The sequence below is a fragment of the Dendrobates tinctorius genome, unplaced genomic scaffold (genome assembly GCF_039654945.1).
Source record: "Dendrobates tinctorius isolate UK_male_01 unplaced genomic scaffold, ASM3965494v1 ptg000020l, whole genome shotgun sequence".
Taxonomy (NCBI): domain Eukaryota; kingdom Metazoa; phylum Chordata; class Amphibia; order Anura; family Dendrobatidae; genus Dendrobates; species Dendrobates tinctorius.
The window spans coordinates 11,193,866-11,213,107 of record NW_027361688.1 but is presented as its reverse complement, the minus strand read 5'-3'; the positions used below and the strand labels follow the sequence as shown (position 1 = coordinate 11,213,107).

Here is a 19,242-nt window from a genome sequence, read left to right as displayed (position 1 = left end):
AACATCTCAGCCCTTTTAAGTAGCTGCAAGTGTTGACAGCCCCTGGGTTAAGAAATGTCTGAGATTTTTATCAGGAACTCAGAGACAATGGAGGACTCAAGACATCCTTCTGTATGACCTCATGGACTGTAAATCACCCAGAATCCTCCCCGATGAGACTATAAAAGTCCAGTGATCCAGCGAGTAGTGATCACAATAACGTAAAAAAAAGAAATAAAGCAAAAAAATGTCTGTTCTAAGATGGAATATAGAACAACTATACAAAGACCGGTAGGGACCACTCAAGCTTCCATGCTGCTATGAGGAAACTTTTATAGAATCTCAGGCAATCCCTTTAAATTGATGGGCAACAGTAGGCATAGGCTATTGATTTTCGAGCAAGTCCTCTTTAAGTGAGTAGGTCCACCAGGACAAACTCTTTTTGAAATAGATCCAAAATGACGATCAGCTGATCGTCATCCTTAGTGATTTGCAGTTGAGGCCACACATGCATTTAGTAGCCTTTGTTTATTGGATAAAAGTAGTATTAGATCTATTCCATACTTGCCAACAGTCACAATTTTGCCAGGAGACTCGAATGTTCCAAACCAAAAGCAGGGCAAGATTTCAGCAAACTTGCCTTGAAGTGTCAGTTTTGGTGGTGGTACCTAAATGGCCCAATTTGAGGTTTTCAATATTTGGTGTCTATCCTATTCAAATGTGAAGAAGACAAAGAAATTGTGTAGGTGTGAAGGAAGTGCTGCTGAGGTGTTTGCCAGCAGACTGTTTGCAAGTCTAAGCAAAGTTTCATCAGTGTTAGCTTGTCTCTGTAAACAAACTTTCCGCCTCTGTTTTAAGGGTTTGTGTGGGACTTTTATATTGATGGCCTATCCTTAGGGTACCACTAAGCGACGCACCCGCGATCCCAACAACAATACGACCTGGTAAGGATCGTTGGTGCGTCGCTAAATGATCGCTAGTAAGATGTCAAACAGACAGATCTACTAAACAACGCAGCAACAATCTGGCGATCCATATAACGACCTCGGCGGTCGTTGGTACCTTGTCACACAGCAGCTATTCTGATGACTCCCGCCTGCATCCCTGAGTTCTGCGTCGCCAACGAGGTCGCTTGTCGGCGTCAAACACAGCGATGCATGCTGGCCAGCGGGACGCCAACTATCAGAAAATGGCCTGGGACAATCGAGCACGATCAGCAATATCCAGCGGGGGGCTGGTCGCCGCTATGTGTCACACGTAGCGAGATCGCTGGCGATGTCGCTATTTGAGACGGGGACTTTAGGATAGGTAATCAATAGCTGATCGGTGGGGTTGCTACATTTGGCACCCCAGCCAATCAGCTGTTCCCTGTGCCAGCCGGGGCGGAATATGCTGACGTTTGGAGCTACCCCCTATTAATTTGCAGCTCTGTATCTCAGCAAATCAGTCCACCACTGGCAACAGGAACAGCTGATCTGCATGGGTAACATGCCCCCCATCATCACGATCCTTAGGATAGGCCATCAATATAAAAGTCCAAGATAATCCCTTTAAACAGAGGTGGAAAGTTGTGTTACAGAGAGGAGCTAACACTGGTGACACTTTGCTCATACTTGAGACCAGTCTGCTGGCAAACACCTCAGCAGCATTTCCTTCACACCTAAACAATTTACTTCTCTTCTTCACATTTACATAAACTCCTTTTTAAGTCTTTAACACAAGAGCAGGGAGGGTCCACCACAGCAGGAGAAGCTCCCCACCCTGACACATAAAGGGAGTAAAGGGAGTGTTCTTAGCATGAGGCCCTGATGTCCATATAGAAAGGGCTTGTATAGTAAGACAACCCGATTAAAGGGACAGATCCACTTATTGTGGGTGCCAGTTAATGCGCTTCTCTCAATTAGCCATTCAGAAAATCTGAAAGAGGCCACATGATAATCCAATAAAAAGGACTCTATACATGGCTCACATGATCTCAACCTCTTTAGGTGAGAAGATATCATCAGAAAAAAACTAGGGTAGTTTTTGACGATAACTAATCAGTTAAGTAATAATATTTTTTTTATGGAACTCCCCTTTAAATTTAGACTTATTAGTGACTTGTAAAGTGTATAGCTGCTGACACATTTATCACGCTGTCCCTGGAAAGCTACAGAGAAGTCTCTGGCCACAGTACCCAGCCTCGATGGAAGCCGGGCCAGATGTTTGATCCCAGAAGCATTAATGCCAGACATTGTTAAACCTTGTTTAAGTTTGAGTGATTCCAGATAGCTGCATTTTTGTCAGTTTAAAGAACTTTGGTTTTCCCCGGTTGCCAAAGCAGACGAATTCTGAATCCATTTTACACATGCCAAACCCTAAAGATACGTATATGCCTCTGAGGTTAGTACTACTCCTTATTGGGATCATAATACTTGTCCCGGGCCCAAACCTCACTTCAATTTCAGCTCTAACTTCTGTATGTCCAGTGTGTTACCGATGAACTTAGTAATGTCTGCTTGGGTTTTGACCTTGAGCTTCAAATTCACTGAAGTTTTCTATAAATTGTGTCATGTATACAAGAAATATGCCCAACTGTCAAATAAATAGACTAATTGACCCTCACTGATGACTCTGCTATTCTATTCCTTACAACTTCCTCAATTTTTCAAGTGAATTTCCTTTTTGAAAACCTTTTTTTTTTAATTGCTTTTATCAAATCATCTAATATGTCAAGGAACAGTCTCTATTTTGTTTAGAACTTGCCATCCATTCATTTTCAGTGGACAGTTTCTCTTCATCAGAACTCTGCTAGAACTATAGGTGCTGGAACTTCCTTTCTTAGTTTCACTACCTAGCATGCATTGATTATGCTATTTTGCAATGACTTGTTTGCCCTTGTAATATCCACACGTTATGAAGAATTCAAGGTATTAAACTTTAGATATGTTTTATTCTTCGTCCTCCAGCACACAGCATAACAGTTGCATTCCCATGCTACCCAGAAGTGAAAGTGAAACTTCCCTTCTCATCCCTCTTGTCTCCACCCCCCAAGTCCCATAAGTCTGGCTTGCTTAAAGAGACAGATCTAATTATTATACATTACATCATCCCCCTTTTTTTTTTTCTTTTTTTTTTTTTTTTACTATAAGTAACCCATATTACTGATAAATGCAACAACATGAAAACGTCCAAAGAAATCATATGTCCGTTTTGTCTTATTTGTTCAATTCAAAAACCAGAGAAACAAAAAAAAACCAAAACAAACAAAACTGTAGTTACACTTCTTCAATAAGCCTCGATGGAGCTCTTCTCTCTCGTGTAGGATAACGTCTGGGCTCATTGAGAGGGTTCATTATTGATGGACCAGCTACCTCTTGTTGGTCCTCTCCACCATCAGATACCAAATCTTCCACCAAAGAGAGTTCATTGTCATCATTCTGCGGTATGACTTTAAAATATGAAGAATTTCGCGTTATGGAGTGTCCATCTCGTTCAGCTGTGATCATGCTGCCTTTCCTTTTAGTAACATAATATTTTGCAGGACCATATACAGGTGAGGTCTTGTTGGTTGGTCTTTGACGTACCACCACGACATCCCCTCTTTCGATGGCACTTGACTGTGTCCTTCGCCTTCTGTCTGCATAACGTTTCATGGCTTGTTTGTTGGAGAAATCTGTGGATCTCACTGAGGAGTCACTCGGTCGGGGATGGCTGGTCACATCAGGGAGACGTATACGCAGGGTTCTGCTGAACATTAAATGAGCTGGAGCAGCATTAGTAGTGGAGTGTGGCGTATTGCGGTAATTACGCATGAATTTGTATAATGACTGTTTCAGTGGGATGTGCTCCAGACTCGCTGCCTTGATACGTTTCCCCAGAGTACGCATAAAATGTTCCACAATTCCATTGGCTTGCGGCCAGCAAGGTGTGATTTTCCTGTGATTGAATCCCAAATATTCAGAAAATTGTGTAAACACATGTCCATTGAATGGAGGTCCATTGTCTGTTTTGACCACTCTTGGAATACCATATGCCGAGAAAATGTCGTCCAGCTCTGGTATGACATTATTAGCAGATGTTGAAGAGATAAATGAAATGATAGGGTATCGAGAATATTCATCAATTGTTACGAGAATGTATTGGCCATTTGGCAATGGTCCATATATATCGACTGCCACTTCCTCCCAGACAGCAGTGGGTAACGGAGACATTTGTAATGGCTCTAAGTTTGATGATGGAGTGATTAATTGACAAGTAGAACAGCGTCTAATCTTTTCTTCCACCAAGTGATCCATGTTTGGGAACCACACTTTTTCTCGGAGTAACTTCTTTGTGCCAACAATTCCTAAATGACCTTCATGTGCTATCTGTATGACTAAGTTACGCAAAGTCTTAGGTACAACTAGTTTGGTACCTCGAAGAATGAGGTGTTCTTCAGTGACTGATAATTCCTCACGTACGTTTGAGAATAGTTTTAACTCTTTCAGATCAATCTCAGAATCAGGAAATTTTTCCTTTTGAATTTCATGCCACCTTCGATTTTGGATGATTTGTATTAGGGCACAGAGTGTCTTGTCTTTTGTTGTTTCATTTATAAATTGATCAAGAGAAAGTGCTTTTGGCACGGCATGATCTGTAACAAAACGTAGGTATTCTTCAATGGAGGAATGCACAGGTATATCATCATTAGTAGGATGTCTTGAAAGATAATCAGCCGGATTGCTGTATTTTCCAGGTTTGTGAACAATTTTATAGTTGTAGTCCTGTAGACGTAGGCCCCATCGTTCAATTCGTGCAGGCATTTTAGCTCTGGGATTTCCAAAAATCGTAAGAAGTGCTTGATGATCTGTGACAATGGTGAAGAGAGCTCCATAGAGAAATAAGTGAAAGTGTTCACATCCCCAGACAACTGCCAAACTTTCTTTTTCAGGTTGAGAATATTTTCTTTCAGTGTTTGTTAAGCTCTTACTTGCATAAGAAATGATGTGAGGATTTTGATTGTTATCCTTGTACTGCGCTAGAATAGCACCCAGTCCCACGGGACTGGCGTCCACAATCAGTTCAGTTCGAAGAGCTGGATCAAAATAAGTCATAGTGGTTGTCGAGCAGAGTTCATTTTTAATTGTTTCAAAAGAGGCCTGACAGTCTTGAGACCATTGAAAAATACAACTTTGTTTTGTAAGTTCCCGTAGTGGATTGCTGATTGTTGAAAAATTCGGAATATATCTAGCACAGTAACTTGCCATTCCAAGGAAAGAACGCACTTCACTGGCATCCTGTGGAATTGAGGCTGTTCTGATAGCTTCCACTTTCTTGGGGTCTGGTTGTACTCCTTTTGCCGAGAAGATGTGACCATAGAATTCTAATGAACCCTTGTCAAACTCGCACTTCTCTTTGTTTAAAGTGAGTCCAGCAGAAAGCAGGCATTCGAAGGTAGCATATAGAGCACGATTATGCTCAGCTTGAGTTTTACCAAAAACCATTATGTCATCACTGTAATTAAAGGCATTTGGGATGTGTTGAATGACACTCCTTATTGCATCCTGAAAAATTTCTGCTGCTGAGCAGACTCCAAAAGTCAATCTTTTGTATCTTCTGAGGCCCACATGGGTGGAAAATGTGGTCAAGTATCGGGACTCTGGACTCAGTTCTAATTGATGATATCCCTTATTGAGGTCGAGCTTTGAGAAGACGGTGGCTCCATTTAATAAATGAATAATGTCATCAATCGTAGGTGAGATATGTCTTTCCCTCTGTATAGCGGTGTTGGGCAGGCGCATGTCAACACACAGTCTCACTTGATCAGGAGTCTTTGGTTTTGGAACTACCACAAGTGGAGAGACCCACGGAGTGGGACCAGTAACAGTTTCAATAACGTCCTCATCCATGAGCAATTGGAGTTCTTTTTCTACCTTCTGTCTCAGGTGAAATGGAATACGCCTGTGAGGCTGGGCTACTGGATGAACATTGTCATCCACATGAAGGTGTACTTGAGAGTCCTTTAGTTTTCCCAAACCACTAAATAGGGAGGGAAAGCTGTTCACCATAGTTTGTACATCCATATCCGCAGGGTCAGTTATGGTATGAATAACCTGGATGAGCCCTAGCTCCAAGGCAGTGTGATAGCTGAGAAGACAGCCTCCCGATCCTTGTAATGTGTGGAAAGTGGTTTTCTGCCTGTTTTCTTTATATCTAATTTCAGCATCAAATTGTCCCATTATAGCTAGAGGTGTTTTAGATCCATAAGGAAAGATTTTAGTCTGCACTTGTTGTAAGACTGGCCTTGTTTTCAATTGTTCATATGTAGTGCCATCTATGATATCCACTGAAGCTCCTGTATCTATTGTAAAGGTAATGTCAGTGTTGCAGATTGAGAGTGTAACACAGGGAGACTGTACTGAACCAGTGACAGAGGTAGTGAACACATAGTTCTCAGTCGCAGACATTTCTTCTGTGTCCTGATTTATCACTTTTACCTCTGCAGATTTTGTCATAGGCAGCGGAGGCTTGTAGTGCGCTGATTTGCAAACAGCTGCAAAATGATTCCCTTTTCCACATTTACTGCAGGTTTGTCCCATAGCTGGACATTTGTTCTGGTGGTGAGGGAAATCCTGTCCACATCTATAACATTTCTTCTGTTTCTGGGCTTGTTTGTCTGGTAAATTTTTCTGTTTGAGATTATGCACATGTAATTTATCCCCATTCTCCATTACGGTAGCCTGATGATCTGCTATTTCTATAGCACGGGCCATTTTGAGCAAATCATGTAGAGAGATATCCTGCTGCAGAGCCTTACGCCTTAGGTTATTAGACGAGCAGGTGGCAATTATTTGAGTTAGGATTTCATCATCTACATCTGTAAAGGCACATCCATGTGCTAACTCTTTCAGCCGTGTGACATAAGTGTCTATGGACTCTTCTGGAAGCTGCTTGGCAATCCTGAATTTATATCTTTCATATCTGATGTTCTGTTTGGGGTTGAAGTAGCCAGTGAGAGCTTTAGTGCAGTTGTTGTATGTGTCTGTTTCTGCTGCAGGTAACGTACTGTATATGTCATAGACTCCTGTGCCTGCACAATGCAGGAGCAAAGCTCTCTTTCTTTTCTCCTCCTTTATGTCCATGGCTTCTAGGAAATTCTCAAATCTGTTTAGCCATTTTCTCCAGTTATGGGAGAGATTAATGACATCAGTCATATCAAACTGTGGGAATGTGTGCAAGTAGTCAGCCATGATAGAGTCTCTCAGTGGTGCTGGCGTGTGAAGCGGTAAAATAGAGTCCGTACTCACAGCAGTAGGTGATTATATCCCATCCTCGTCGCCAGTTGTAATATCCACACGTTATGAAGAATTCAAGGTATTAAACTTTAGATATGTTTTATTCTTCGTCCTCCAGCACACAGCATAACAGTTGCATTCCCATGCTACCAGAAGTGAAAGTGAAACTTCCCTTCTCATCCTTCTTGTCTCCACCCCCCAAGTCCCATAAGTCTGGCTTGCTTAAAGAGACAGATCTAATTATTATACATTACAGCCCTGAACTGAAAGTTTTAGTCTCTGTTCTGCTTGTATTCAGTTTAATAGAAAGATAATAGGAGCAGAAAAACAAAAATCCACCCCACTATCTGTAGAGAGACAAAGAACCACCTACATTTCCTGTGGAGAGCAAAAACCCGCTTCCACTTCCTCTAGAGAGACAAATACACACCTCCAATTCCTGTCGAGAGGCAAAGACCCACCCCCACTTCCTGTAGCAAGACAAAAGGACATCCCCATTTCATGTAGAGATAAACCCCCATTACCACTTTATGTGGAAGCAAAGACCCACCCCCACTTCCCGTAGAAAGACAAAATCCCAACCCCATTTCCTGTAGAAAGACAAAGACACGCCCACACTTCCTGTAGACAAAGACCCATCTTCACTTCCTGTAGAGACGAAAACCAGCCCACACTTCATGTAGAGAGACAAAGACCCATCCCGACTTTATGTAGAGAGACAAAGACCCACCCCCACTTTATGTAGAGAGACAAAGACCCACTCCCACTTTATGTAGAGACAAAGACCCACCCCCACTTTATGTATAGAGACAAAGACCCACTCCCACTTTATGTAGAAATAAACACCCGCCTCCACTTACTGTAGCGAGACAATGACCAGCCCACTCTTCTTGTCAAGAGACATAGACCTGTCTCCACTCGTGTAGGAAGGCAAACACCCGTCCCCACTTTGTGTGGAAACAGACCCACCCCACTTCCTGTAGAAAGACAAAGACCCAACCCCACTTCCTGTACAAAGACAAAGACACCCCCCACTTCCTGTAGAAAGACAAAGACCCAACCCCACTTCCTGTACAAAGACAAAGACACCCCCCCACTTCCTGTAGAGAGACAAAAACCCAACCCCACTGCCTGTAGAAAGACAAAGACCCACCCACACTTTCTGTATAAAGACAAAGACCCACCCACACATACTGTAGGGAGACAAAAACTAGACCACTCTTCTTGTAGAGAGGCGTAAACCTGCCTCCACTTCCTGTAGGGAGACAAACACCAGTCCCAACTTTGTGAGGAAACAGACCCACTCCCACTTACTGTAGAGAGACAAAAACCTGCCCCTCACTTCCTGTAGAGTGACAAAGACCCGCCCCCACTTCCTGTAGAGATACAAAGACCCGCCCCCCACTTCCTGCTATTGAGACAAAGACCCGCCCCCACTTCCTGTAGAGAGACAAATACACCCCCACTTCCCACATTCTGTCTAACAGCTCTGATATATTGTAATGAGCCATATGTATTGTTGTAGAAAAGTGAAGTGTTCCTTTATTTAATCTTTGGAGTCTTCATTTTTGCAATTAGAGTACAATATATACCGTACTGTCACCCTCTGCTCCAAATCAATTGCTTTACAATTAGCCCCCACATTTATCTCAACTAGGCAGTGGAAAATGTTTGAAGAAGTCACCACACTAATGGCTCTCGCTAAATCATCTCATTAGCATGGGGACTACCAGTTCTTCCAGACTTTATCAGAACTTGAACGTAGTGAGTGTGGAGTTTAACCAGACCCTGTTAATTGGGTGTTAAGGATATCTCCAATTAAGAACAACATTATTTTTGGCCTGTAATTCTAGAACCTTAGAATGGCAGCGTTGGCCATGTTCTAATGGCCAACCTCTCAACTATGGCCAACCTCGGGTCAAAGATTCTAGGAACGTTTGACTTTAATTAAAAAAAAAAAATTGGTTCACGTCTCACCATTAAGAAAGAATTGTGGAACATTCTCCGAGTAAATGATTCCTCAGCCTCAACAGATCCATTTGGAAGATGCCCTGAAAATCTGCCTATGCATTTTACATGGACTCATTTTCTCCGACAACAGACCTTCTTAAATCACCAGCTTTTTTTTTTCTCCTCTCCTTACCCAGGTGTCGTGCGTCAAGTTAAACCCATCGTAGGTCCATTCCATACCGTCCTGAAGCTGGAGATGAGCTACGTCATGGGTGGAGTGGTGTCCCACAAGAACATCGTCAACGTCAACATATTTGTATCAGAATTCTGGTTCTAAGTGACATCAGAATCTTCTCTTTCCATCAGTAATCACATCATTCCTGACCTGTCTTATAAACCCTAATATTGTGACTCTAAATATGTTCTACCTTCCGGCCTCTTGGTCCATAGGGTCTTCCAAACCTTTTATTTTGCCTCTCTCCTCACACCTACGAAGATCAGCATCACTACCGAAACAGTTGATCCCTGTAATTATCCAATCAACCTACAAAAATTAGTGTGTACAGCATCCCTATCAAAACAAATCATCGTTGGAATTATAAAATGTGCTTTATTTTTTACTTTTCGGTCAAATAATGGGCCTAATTTTAAATTTTTTACAAATTTTTGGTACAACTTAACTAACCTGAACTTCTAAACCGATATGAATGTGGATCACTGTTGTACAAGGTCAACCATGTGAAAATGACTGCCTTATATCATGGCCAAAACCCATTGGAGGGAATTAAAAAAAACAAAACAAAAAAAAATTGTGCTTAGAAAAATTAAATAGTTGCCCCCATGGGGTGGCTGCTAGTCATTTTTAAGTGGCAGAAGGAAGGCTACGACATGATTGGCTGCCGTTGGTAACACCAAAATTTGTACTAGTTTTTCTAACCCTCTCTAAGAGCGTAACTATAGTGGGTGGAGTGGACTCCAGTTGCGCCAAAGACCTGGCTCCTAGGGGGGGGGGCGCCAAAAAGCCATTTTGGTTCTAAATAATAGGCCAATGCCTGTTATAGTTGGGGGCACTGTTGTAGATTTTGCAGTGAGGGGTCAAGTTACATCACTGTTCCACTATCTTGGAGCTTTGTTACCAGTGAGGGGTCAAGTTACATCACCGTTCCCCTATCTTGGAGCTTTGTTATTTCTAACAAAAATGTAAAGAGTAACTACACTTTCAAAAATTTGGGGGTAAATATTATTACCTTGTCTTGGGCATTATTTAAAAAATAAAAATTAAAAAAGGTGATCATGGGCGCCCCAAATAAAATGCCTTAACCTACAGCCACCAGACAGACCTCTCAAGAGCATTGATTTATGTTAATGGGGGTGACCGGAATTTTTATTTTTTGCCTCTATTTTTCCAGAAACGGCGCCACCCTTGTCCATAGGATGTGCCTGGAAAGGGAGCTTAATCTCATTCACTTGAATAGGGATGACCTGCATTACCAGACATAGCCCATGAAGAAGGGTGGCGCCGTTTCTTAATACTAATATTCTATTTTCTAAGTCAGGACAAATTTTTCTGTGCATTTATGGTTCATAGGCCCTAAGAGAAAATTGAAAATCTATAACTCCGTCCATTTTCTATACCTCCAGGAAAAACACGCCCTGCAGCTGTAGACATCAGGATTTTAAAGGGGTCTTCCAGTTTTATGTAATAAAAATGTTTGTTAATTAAAGGGGTTTTTCCACTTTATGCCACATGATAGATGATAAATATATAATCGCTGGGGATACGACAGCACCATTGGTCCTAATGTCGACCGTATGTGAATGTAGTGGTCATCACTGCTCCATTCATACAGGAGACCTCAGGAACTCCATTTTTGAGTTTGGCCCATAGAAGTAAATGGAAGGTGGTCAAGCATGTGCACTATCATTGTATTCACACAGGGGGTTTTAAGAGCCCTGTTTTTCAGTTTGGCTTCAAAGAAGTGAATGGAAAAGGTGGTCAAGCATTCGCACCATCTTTGAATTCACACGGGGGCTTTAGGAGCCCTGTTCTTGGGTTTGGCTCCAAAAATGTGAATGGAAGGTGGTCAAGCATGCACACCATCATTGTATTCACACAAGGGCTTTTAGAAGCACCGTTCTTGGGTTTGGCTTCTTAGAAGTGAATGGAAGGTGGTAAAGTATGCGCACCATCACTGTATGCACACACGGGACTTTAGGATCCCCATTATTTGGATTGGACCCATAGAAGTAAATTGAGGGTGGCCAAGCATACACATCACAACTCTTTTCACACGGGAGACTTCAGACGTCCCATTCTTGGGATCGGAAACATAGAAGTGAATAGAGTTGGCCAAGCATGCTCTCCACTACTTTATGCACACAGGGAACTTCTGAAACCTTATTCTTGGTTTCAGTTCCATAGAAGTGAATGGAGACTTCAGGAACCCCATTCTTGGGATTGGTCCCATAGAAGTTAAAGGAGGGGGGGTCAAGCATGCACACCACAACTGTTATCTACACAGGAGGAGATTTCAGGAACTCCATGATTTGGACTGAACCATAGAAGTTAATGGAAGGTGGTCAGGCATGCACACCACTGTTCCTTCCACACAGGAGACTTCAGGATCCTTATTCTTGGGTTCGGCCCCATAGAAAAGAATGGAGGGTGGTCAAGTATGTGCACCACTGCTCCATCCACACAGGGCACCACTACTTCATGCATACAGGAGACTTCCGGAACCCCATTTTTGGGATTGGCCCCATAGAAGTGATCGCCCTTTTTAGAGTAAAGAGAGCGGTGACTGAATCAATGCACAGGAGACTTTGGGAGCTCTGTTCTCGGGATCGGTTTGGGTCCCACTAGTCAGATCCCCGGTGATCACACATTTAGATCCTATCTTGTGAGTGGGTCTGCAACAACGTAACATCGCTGTTCAGTTTCTTACCATTTTCAAGATCTCTGCTTGCTGCCAGTGACTGGAGTCAACAAATCACAACCCCATTGAGTAAGATTGACCAGCAGATGACCGGACGGCGCTTTTTAAGTCTCATTATTTTGAAAAATCTAATTTTATTTTTGCTAAAGAACGATGTACATAGATTTAGCTGTGATTCCTACTCGTAGCCGCAGATGTTATTTTATGAAACGCTCGCTGCTTGGCACTAAATACTAGATTCATCTGCGCCGTGTATACCCAGTGGTATTATTCCGTTTTCGCTCAGCAGAAAGTCATTAGAGGGTTGTATGATATTATTATGATGTCGTGCTTTGTGTTAATGGTATAATAAATCGCTGTAATAATATAGACTTTGTGGTCTTATCTCTTAATTACAACTTACACAGATGACAAAAACTTTATCTTACATTCATGTCAACGGTGCTGGGATCAATTGAATAAATTTGCATCCTAAATAGATAAAAAGTAAAAAACAGAAAACAATATCCACTAGGGGGAGCGCAAGAGGTTACTGTATACAGCATATACATAAAACGAATAAAAGACAGATGAGGGAGCCTCTTAAGGTTCAGTTCGGCTATGTTCTCCAAACTTCCCGATGTTTGCCGAACATTACCGAACAGCATTGAGTACAATGGAAAGGAAAACCAAATGCATAGACACCTTCGGGAGGGAGGGGGCAAAAGTTGCCAAAACAACTCAAATTAGGGGTAGACACCAGGAAAAGTGGCATCAATTGACCTATCAATTGCGCTATAGTTTAAAAAATCATTTAAAAAAACGGCGTGGGATCCCCTCAATTTTTGACAACCAGCCAAGCTAAAGCTGACAGATGGGGCTGGTATTCTCAGGCTGGTAAGGAGCCATAGATATTACCCTCCCCCCAAACTAAACATAGCAGCCCACAGCCGCCCCAGAAAAGGCACATCTATTAGATGCGCCAATTCTGGCGCTTTGTCTGGCTCTTCCCATTTATTATGTAGCGGTTGCAAGTGGGGTTCATATTTGTGGGGTTCATGTCACCTTTGTATTGTCAGGTGACATCAAGCCCACAACTTAGTAATAGAAAGGCATCTCAAAGACCCATTAGGCCTGTTTCACACTTTAGTTTTTGTCCATCAGTCAAGATCCGCCGTTTTGCAAAAAAATGGATCCGCCATTTTGTTTTGCGGATCCGTTTTTTTTCCCATTGAGTTGCATTACTGGCGGATCTTGACGGATGGCCATCCGTTGGATCCGTTTTTTGCAGATCCTCCAAAATTTTGCCATCCGCCGACATGCCCGAACGGAGCATGTAACATTTTTTCGGCCGGCAGGATCCGCACTTCACACTGCGCATGCCCGAAAGATTTCACTCACCCGGAAAGTCTGTTCTGACGGCTGGAAAAAAAACAATTCTCTCTCTCTCCCCCCCGGGCTGTGGTTCCTTTAAAATTCTTCATTCATCGGATCCGTCAAAAAAACGGTCCGGTGGCATCTGTTCACATCAGTTAGCAACGGATCCGCTTTCCGCCATTTTGGCGGATTTTAACTGACACAAAAAAACTGAAGTGTGAAACAGGCCTTACTAATCCTATAGTTGTATTGTAAATAAACACACAGCCAGAATAAAATCCTTTATTTGAAAGAATGACTCCTTTATTGACTCTAAAGTAAACCATACTCACGTCATCATCCAGTCCACTGAAGCCAATGTCCCATGCAAATGAATTAAAATAATAAACAACCATATTCTTCACTTGTCCAAAGTGAAGAGATAATCCATAATGTCCCACAACGATCCTGATGTGTGTCCTGGCAGCCGGCGACACACTAACAGGAAAGTGTAATCACTCCTGCAGCGTGTAGCACTGAGCTGAGGTGAGAAAGTTCACCAGAGTTCACTTAGGGCAGCTCAGTACTAATCATTGCAGGAGTGATTAAATGCTCCTCAGTGAGTCGCCGGCTTCGGGGTAAAGCAGCCGCATTAGCTGATGTGACTACTCTACATGTGATCTGAATCCTCTTGGGACATTATGGATTATGCCGTGTAGTTGAGGGATAGGATGGTATATTATTTTTTCTCTTTTCCAGGTGACATAGGCATCGGGAATTAGGCGTTAAGGTGAGTATATCAGTGACAGCAGGCGTAGGCTGATGGGAGTAGTAGTCTCTTATCAGCCAGCGCCTGCTGACCGGCAGTAAGCTTTTTACCGACGGTCACAGTTACAGCTGCGGGGTCATGCTGACATTTGACAGCGTGACTCCGCAGTGCTCTGACTGATGTTAACAATCTTACCGGCGGTAACATCACAGCTGATCAGAACTGCCAGTGTTTCTCGCATTGTCACACAGTTGACAGCGTGGGAAACACCATAGGAAAGTCCAAAACAACACACCATGTGCACACAGCCTTACACTCACAAAACGGCTCCAAAGCTACATATCTGCTGCTTTTTATATGAAGAGGGACATGTCACTTGGTCAGCAAATGACACAAGCCCTTGTGCCTGGAAGTTTTGGATGGTTTCTGCTCTCTGATTGGCTGCCGGAATCTCCACACATTAAGTTAATTAAACCAAATTTTGGATGAATTTTGCCAATTTTGAGAAAAATGCTCAGGAATCCTAACACGAATCTGAATGTGCAAGGTTCGTGCTAACTTTGAGATTGGTGAACGTTTTCCGACAAGTTCGTTCATCTCTAGTAATAAAGCTGTATGCATTAAGCTTGAACGATTAGTCAGTTTAGTCAGGAAACTGATGGATAGGACATCAGCCCACTAGAGACAATGATTTCTCGGCCATCCAACCAGTCAGTAGTCTTAGTATTCAAGTGACTGTATGTATGGGACGTCATCACTTGTAGACCCGGTGAAGACAACTGGAGTTGCAGCTCTGCAGCAGTGTGAGTTTGGAGAGGTAAGATTTTTTTGGGACAGTTTCGCAAGTTTTGCCATTTTGGCTGTTTACCAAAGCATATTCAAGATACAGTTATGTAAATATGAGTTCAAAGTGCAGACTCTCAGTTTTAATTTGAGGATATTCACATCCTAATTGTAGTAAGTGTTTAGGAATTGTAGCTCTTTAATATGTAGCTGTCTCTTTCTAAAGGGACCAAAAGTAATAAAAAGATATCTCAAACTCTCTTTAATGTGCTGCCACATAGGCTATTCCCGCGTTAATCCACCATCAATAAGCAGATAAAAGGTCTGGAGGTGATTCCAGGTGTGGCATTTGCATTTGGAAGCTGCTGCTGTGAACCCACAACATGCGGTCAATGGAGCTCTCAATGGAAGTGAAACTGGGTCGCCCTCCCAGGGCTGTGGGGTACTCGGTACCGGGCCCGATGAGCTTCAATAGGAGATGTCACGGCAGCTGTAACCCGGCCCGTGGCCCTGGGCGCCCATTGTAAAAGGGGTTGTTTCAGTGTGCTTATAGTGATGAAAGTTTATAAGTGATTCGTGACGCCACCTGTGTTGTTTGGCAATGAAGATATAAGCCTACGCTGCAGACAGATCCTCTGGGACAGATGGTGTGGTGCAGCAATGATGTTATAGCCCTCCACAGGCAGGGCTGTAGTCCCAGGGCAGAGTAAATGAAGTGACACGTAGATGGTGTAGTGTCAGGCGCAAGGGATGTAGCAGTGCTGGGCAGGTTGGCGCAGGAATAAGAGGAGGACACCAGGGCATGTAGTTCCAAAGCCTTACTCACAGTCTTTTGTACAAACAGGTGCCTGCCTCCGTGCCGTGTCCTCCGGGTCGGGGACTCAGTCAACCTCCAGGCCAGATGGAATACTCCTTTCCAACACTCCGCCAATATGTACCTTTCTGAACGTCTCCTCTTATAGCGCCTTTATGTGAAGTACTCCTAGTACTGAGTTACACTGGAGTTCCTCCTGTCCGGTGTTCTTATGAACTCTACTTGTACGGCAGACAGCTGTAGCCTGCTTCGGGAACTTCTTGCTACTAAGTCTCGGCTCACTATCCAGTTGCTGTTGTGCCCCCAAGTCTTGTGTGGGAATAAAGTGGTCACTACTTCTATTTCTCCGGTGTCTGCTGCAGGACCATTAGTATCCATACAACCTCGGGGACCGGGCCCTGGCCTTGCGCTAAGAACTTCTAGGAAGGGTTCTCTTCTAACCCACATCCTCTGTTCTCTTTTACTCCTCACGTTCCGTACTGATCTTCCTGTCTATGGAGAGTCAGGCTTCCAGTCTATGTTGCTCTCTCTCCCTTTCCTGTGCCAGCAGACCCAAGTCACTGGGATCTGCTGCAGCACTTCCATCCATCTATCCCTCTCTCCGGGGATCTTCTTCTCTCCAACTCTCTAACCAACTGACCGACTAATCGTAACCTCTTCCCGCTCTTTGTAATGTAATCTAACTCCACTCACCTCCCAGCACGTTTCGTGTTCCAAGCAGGGAGCCACCAATGGGTGCTTTGCTACACTACTTTGTGGTGTGGGGTGCAGGTGTTGGAGCGTGGTCAGGAGTCTCCACCTTACCTGGATGGTGGGGTACTACACCTCAGGAGGAGGTGCAGTACCTCTGTGGCGACTGAGCCTCAGGGGCGCCACAAAACCATTACACTGAAAAAGAATAAGAAATCCATCCGGGATAGAAGAAATGTTAGGAGCAGCCATCAACAGTTTGGTGCATTCTGCAAAAAAAAAGAGCACTGTAAACTTGGAAACTCAAAAGGAGCTGTAATTTCTAAACCATTACTCCAATTAGGATTTGAATACCCTCAAATTAAAGCTGAGAGTCTGCATTTTAAGTGTATGCTGATTATATAACTGTATCTTGAAAAGCTAAAATGCCAAAACGTGCGCCACTGTCCAAATATTTTTATATATATAAATATATATATATATATATATATATACACGCACATACAGTATATATAATTGTAGCCTATTATACTATGCATATGTATGAAATGGAACACTAATGACTTCAGTAGTGAATTCCACTGCCAGAACGTAGGTTGTAATGAGGTTGATATAAAAGGAGCTACAATACCTTGACTCAGCTTTTTACTATATGTAATTGCTCCTTCTGCGGCCACATTTATATTCTATATACGCAGTAGAATAAATAGCTTCCATTCACAAATTGTTGGCTTGTTTAAACACAAAATACAACCCTGGTTTCACATGAGGGTCAAGAATTCAGTGCGGTCATCCCGGAATGGCTTGACAAGTAATATATATATATATATATACACTCACTGGCCACTTTATTAGGTACACCATGCTAGTAACGGGTTGGACCCCCTTTTGCCTTCAGAACTGCCTCAATTCTTCGTGGCAGAGATTCAACAAGGTGCTGGAAGCATTCCTCAGAGATTTTGGACCATATTGACATGATGGCATCACACAGTTGGCGCAGATTTGTCGGCTGCACATCCCTGATGCGAATCTCCCGTTCCACCACATCCCAAAGATGCTCTATTGGATTGAGATCTGGTGACTGAGGAGGCCATTTGAGTACAGTAAACTCATTGTCATGTTCAAGAAACCAATCTGAGATGATTCGAGCTTTATGACATGGCGCATTATCCTGCTGAAAGTAGCCATCAGATGTTGGGTACATTGTGGTCATAAAGGGATGGACATGGTCAGCAACAATACTCAGGTAGGCTGTGGCGTTGCAACGATGCTCAATTGGTACCAAGGGGCCCAAAGAGTGCCAAGAAAAAATTCCCCACACCATGACACCACCACCACCAGCCTGAACCGTTGATACAAGGCAGGATGGATCCATGCTTTCATGTTGTTTACGCCAAATTCTGACCCTACCATCCGAATGTCGCAGCAGAAATCGAGACTCATCAGACCAGGCAACGTTTTTCCAATCTTCTACTGTCCAATTTCGATGAGCTTGTGCAAATTGTAGCCTCAGTTTCCTGTTCTTAGCTGAGAGGAGTGGTACCCGGTGTGGTCTTCTGCTGCTGTAGCCCATCTGCCTCAAAGTTCGACGCACTGTGCGTTCAGAGATGCTCTTCTGCCTACCTTGGTTGTAACGGGTGGCAATTTGAGTCACTGTTGCCTTTCTATCAGCTCGAACCAGTCTGCCCATTCTCCTCTGACCTCTGGCATCAACAAGGCATTTCCGGCCACAGAACTGCCGCTCACTGGATTTTTTTTCTTTTTCGGACCATTCTCTGTAAACCCTAGAGATGGTTGTGCGTGAAAATCCCAGTAGATCAGCAGTTTCTGAAATACTCAGACCAGCCCTTCTGGCACCAACAATCATGCCACGTTCAAAGGCACTCAAATCACCTTTCTTCCCCATACTGATGCTCGGTTTGAACTGCAGGAGATTGTCTTGACCATGTCTACATGCCTAAATGCACTGAGTTGCCTCCATGTGATTGGCTGATTAGAAATTAAGTCTTAACACACAGTTGGACAGGTGTACCTAATAAAGTGGCCAGTGAGTGTATATATATAAATATGCTATAATATTTTAACCCTGAAGTGCTGAGATTACAGGATAGCGAGTAACTCGCCATGCTTCCTGCACTGGATTTAGGGTGCGTTAAAGGCCCTTCTAACCACTGACACTTTGAAAAAGTGCCCGTGCGGTCATATTCTAGGCACACAGTTGTCAATTTGTTGAGATGGAGGTGCAGGAAAATCCGAAGTGCGTAGGAAACTATTTTTCATTACCATGCCTCCTTTTCTGGCCAACACCTTCTACATCCTCGTTCCCCAACCCTCAATTAGAAATTTGGATCTGTCTCATAGAAGAGCATCCAAGCACCAGGAAAGAAAATTACCAGAGTTGCAGTTTAACTGGAGGTTTCATGGAATCCATAGATATGTCTAATAGGGTGCAGTCACACCCAATGGGTTCCTTTGGTTCTTATAAGAAGACCAATACTACTGAAGATACTACAATACTACAACGGCGCTGCAGACAAGACAATAACAGACACTTGGAGCAACGAAGTGACGCAGACTGAGCACAGGACCCTGGGAAAATGAATAAAGAACAGATTGGTTTGCTAAGGTAATTTACAGCTGGAGGATGGGTCTTCAAAAGTCAGAAATTCCCATTAATTTGTAAAGCTAAACTGCTTTAGAAATGAGAAACCTTTTGTAGCAATAACAAAA

The 19,242-nt window shown here is 43.2% G+C and overlaps 1 protein-coding gene across 1 annotated transcript in view; it reads left to right on the top strand.

Annotated features, from left to right (window-relative positions):
- FBLN1 (fibulin 1) overlaps positions 1-12,490 on the top strand; it is a 73,759-nt gene extending 61,269 nt beyond the window's left edge. Inside the window, exon 17 of the mRNA XM_073567660.1 lies at positions 9,383-12,490. Coding sequence (XP_073423761.1) covers positions 9,383-9,522 — 140 coding nt within the window. The 3' untranslated portion in view covers positions 9,523-12,490. The remainder of the gene's footprint in view (positions 1-9,382) is intronic.
- Positions 12,491-19,242: the final 6,752 nt, after the last annotated feature.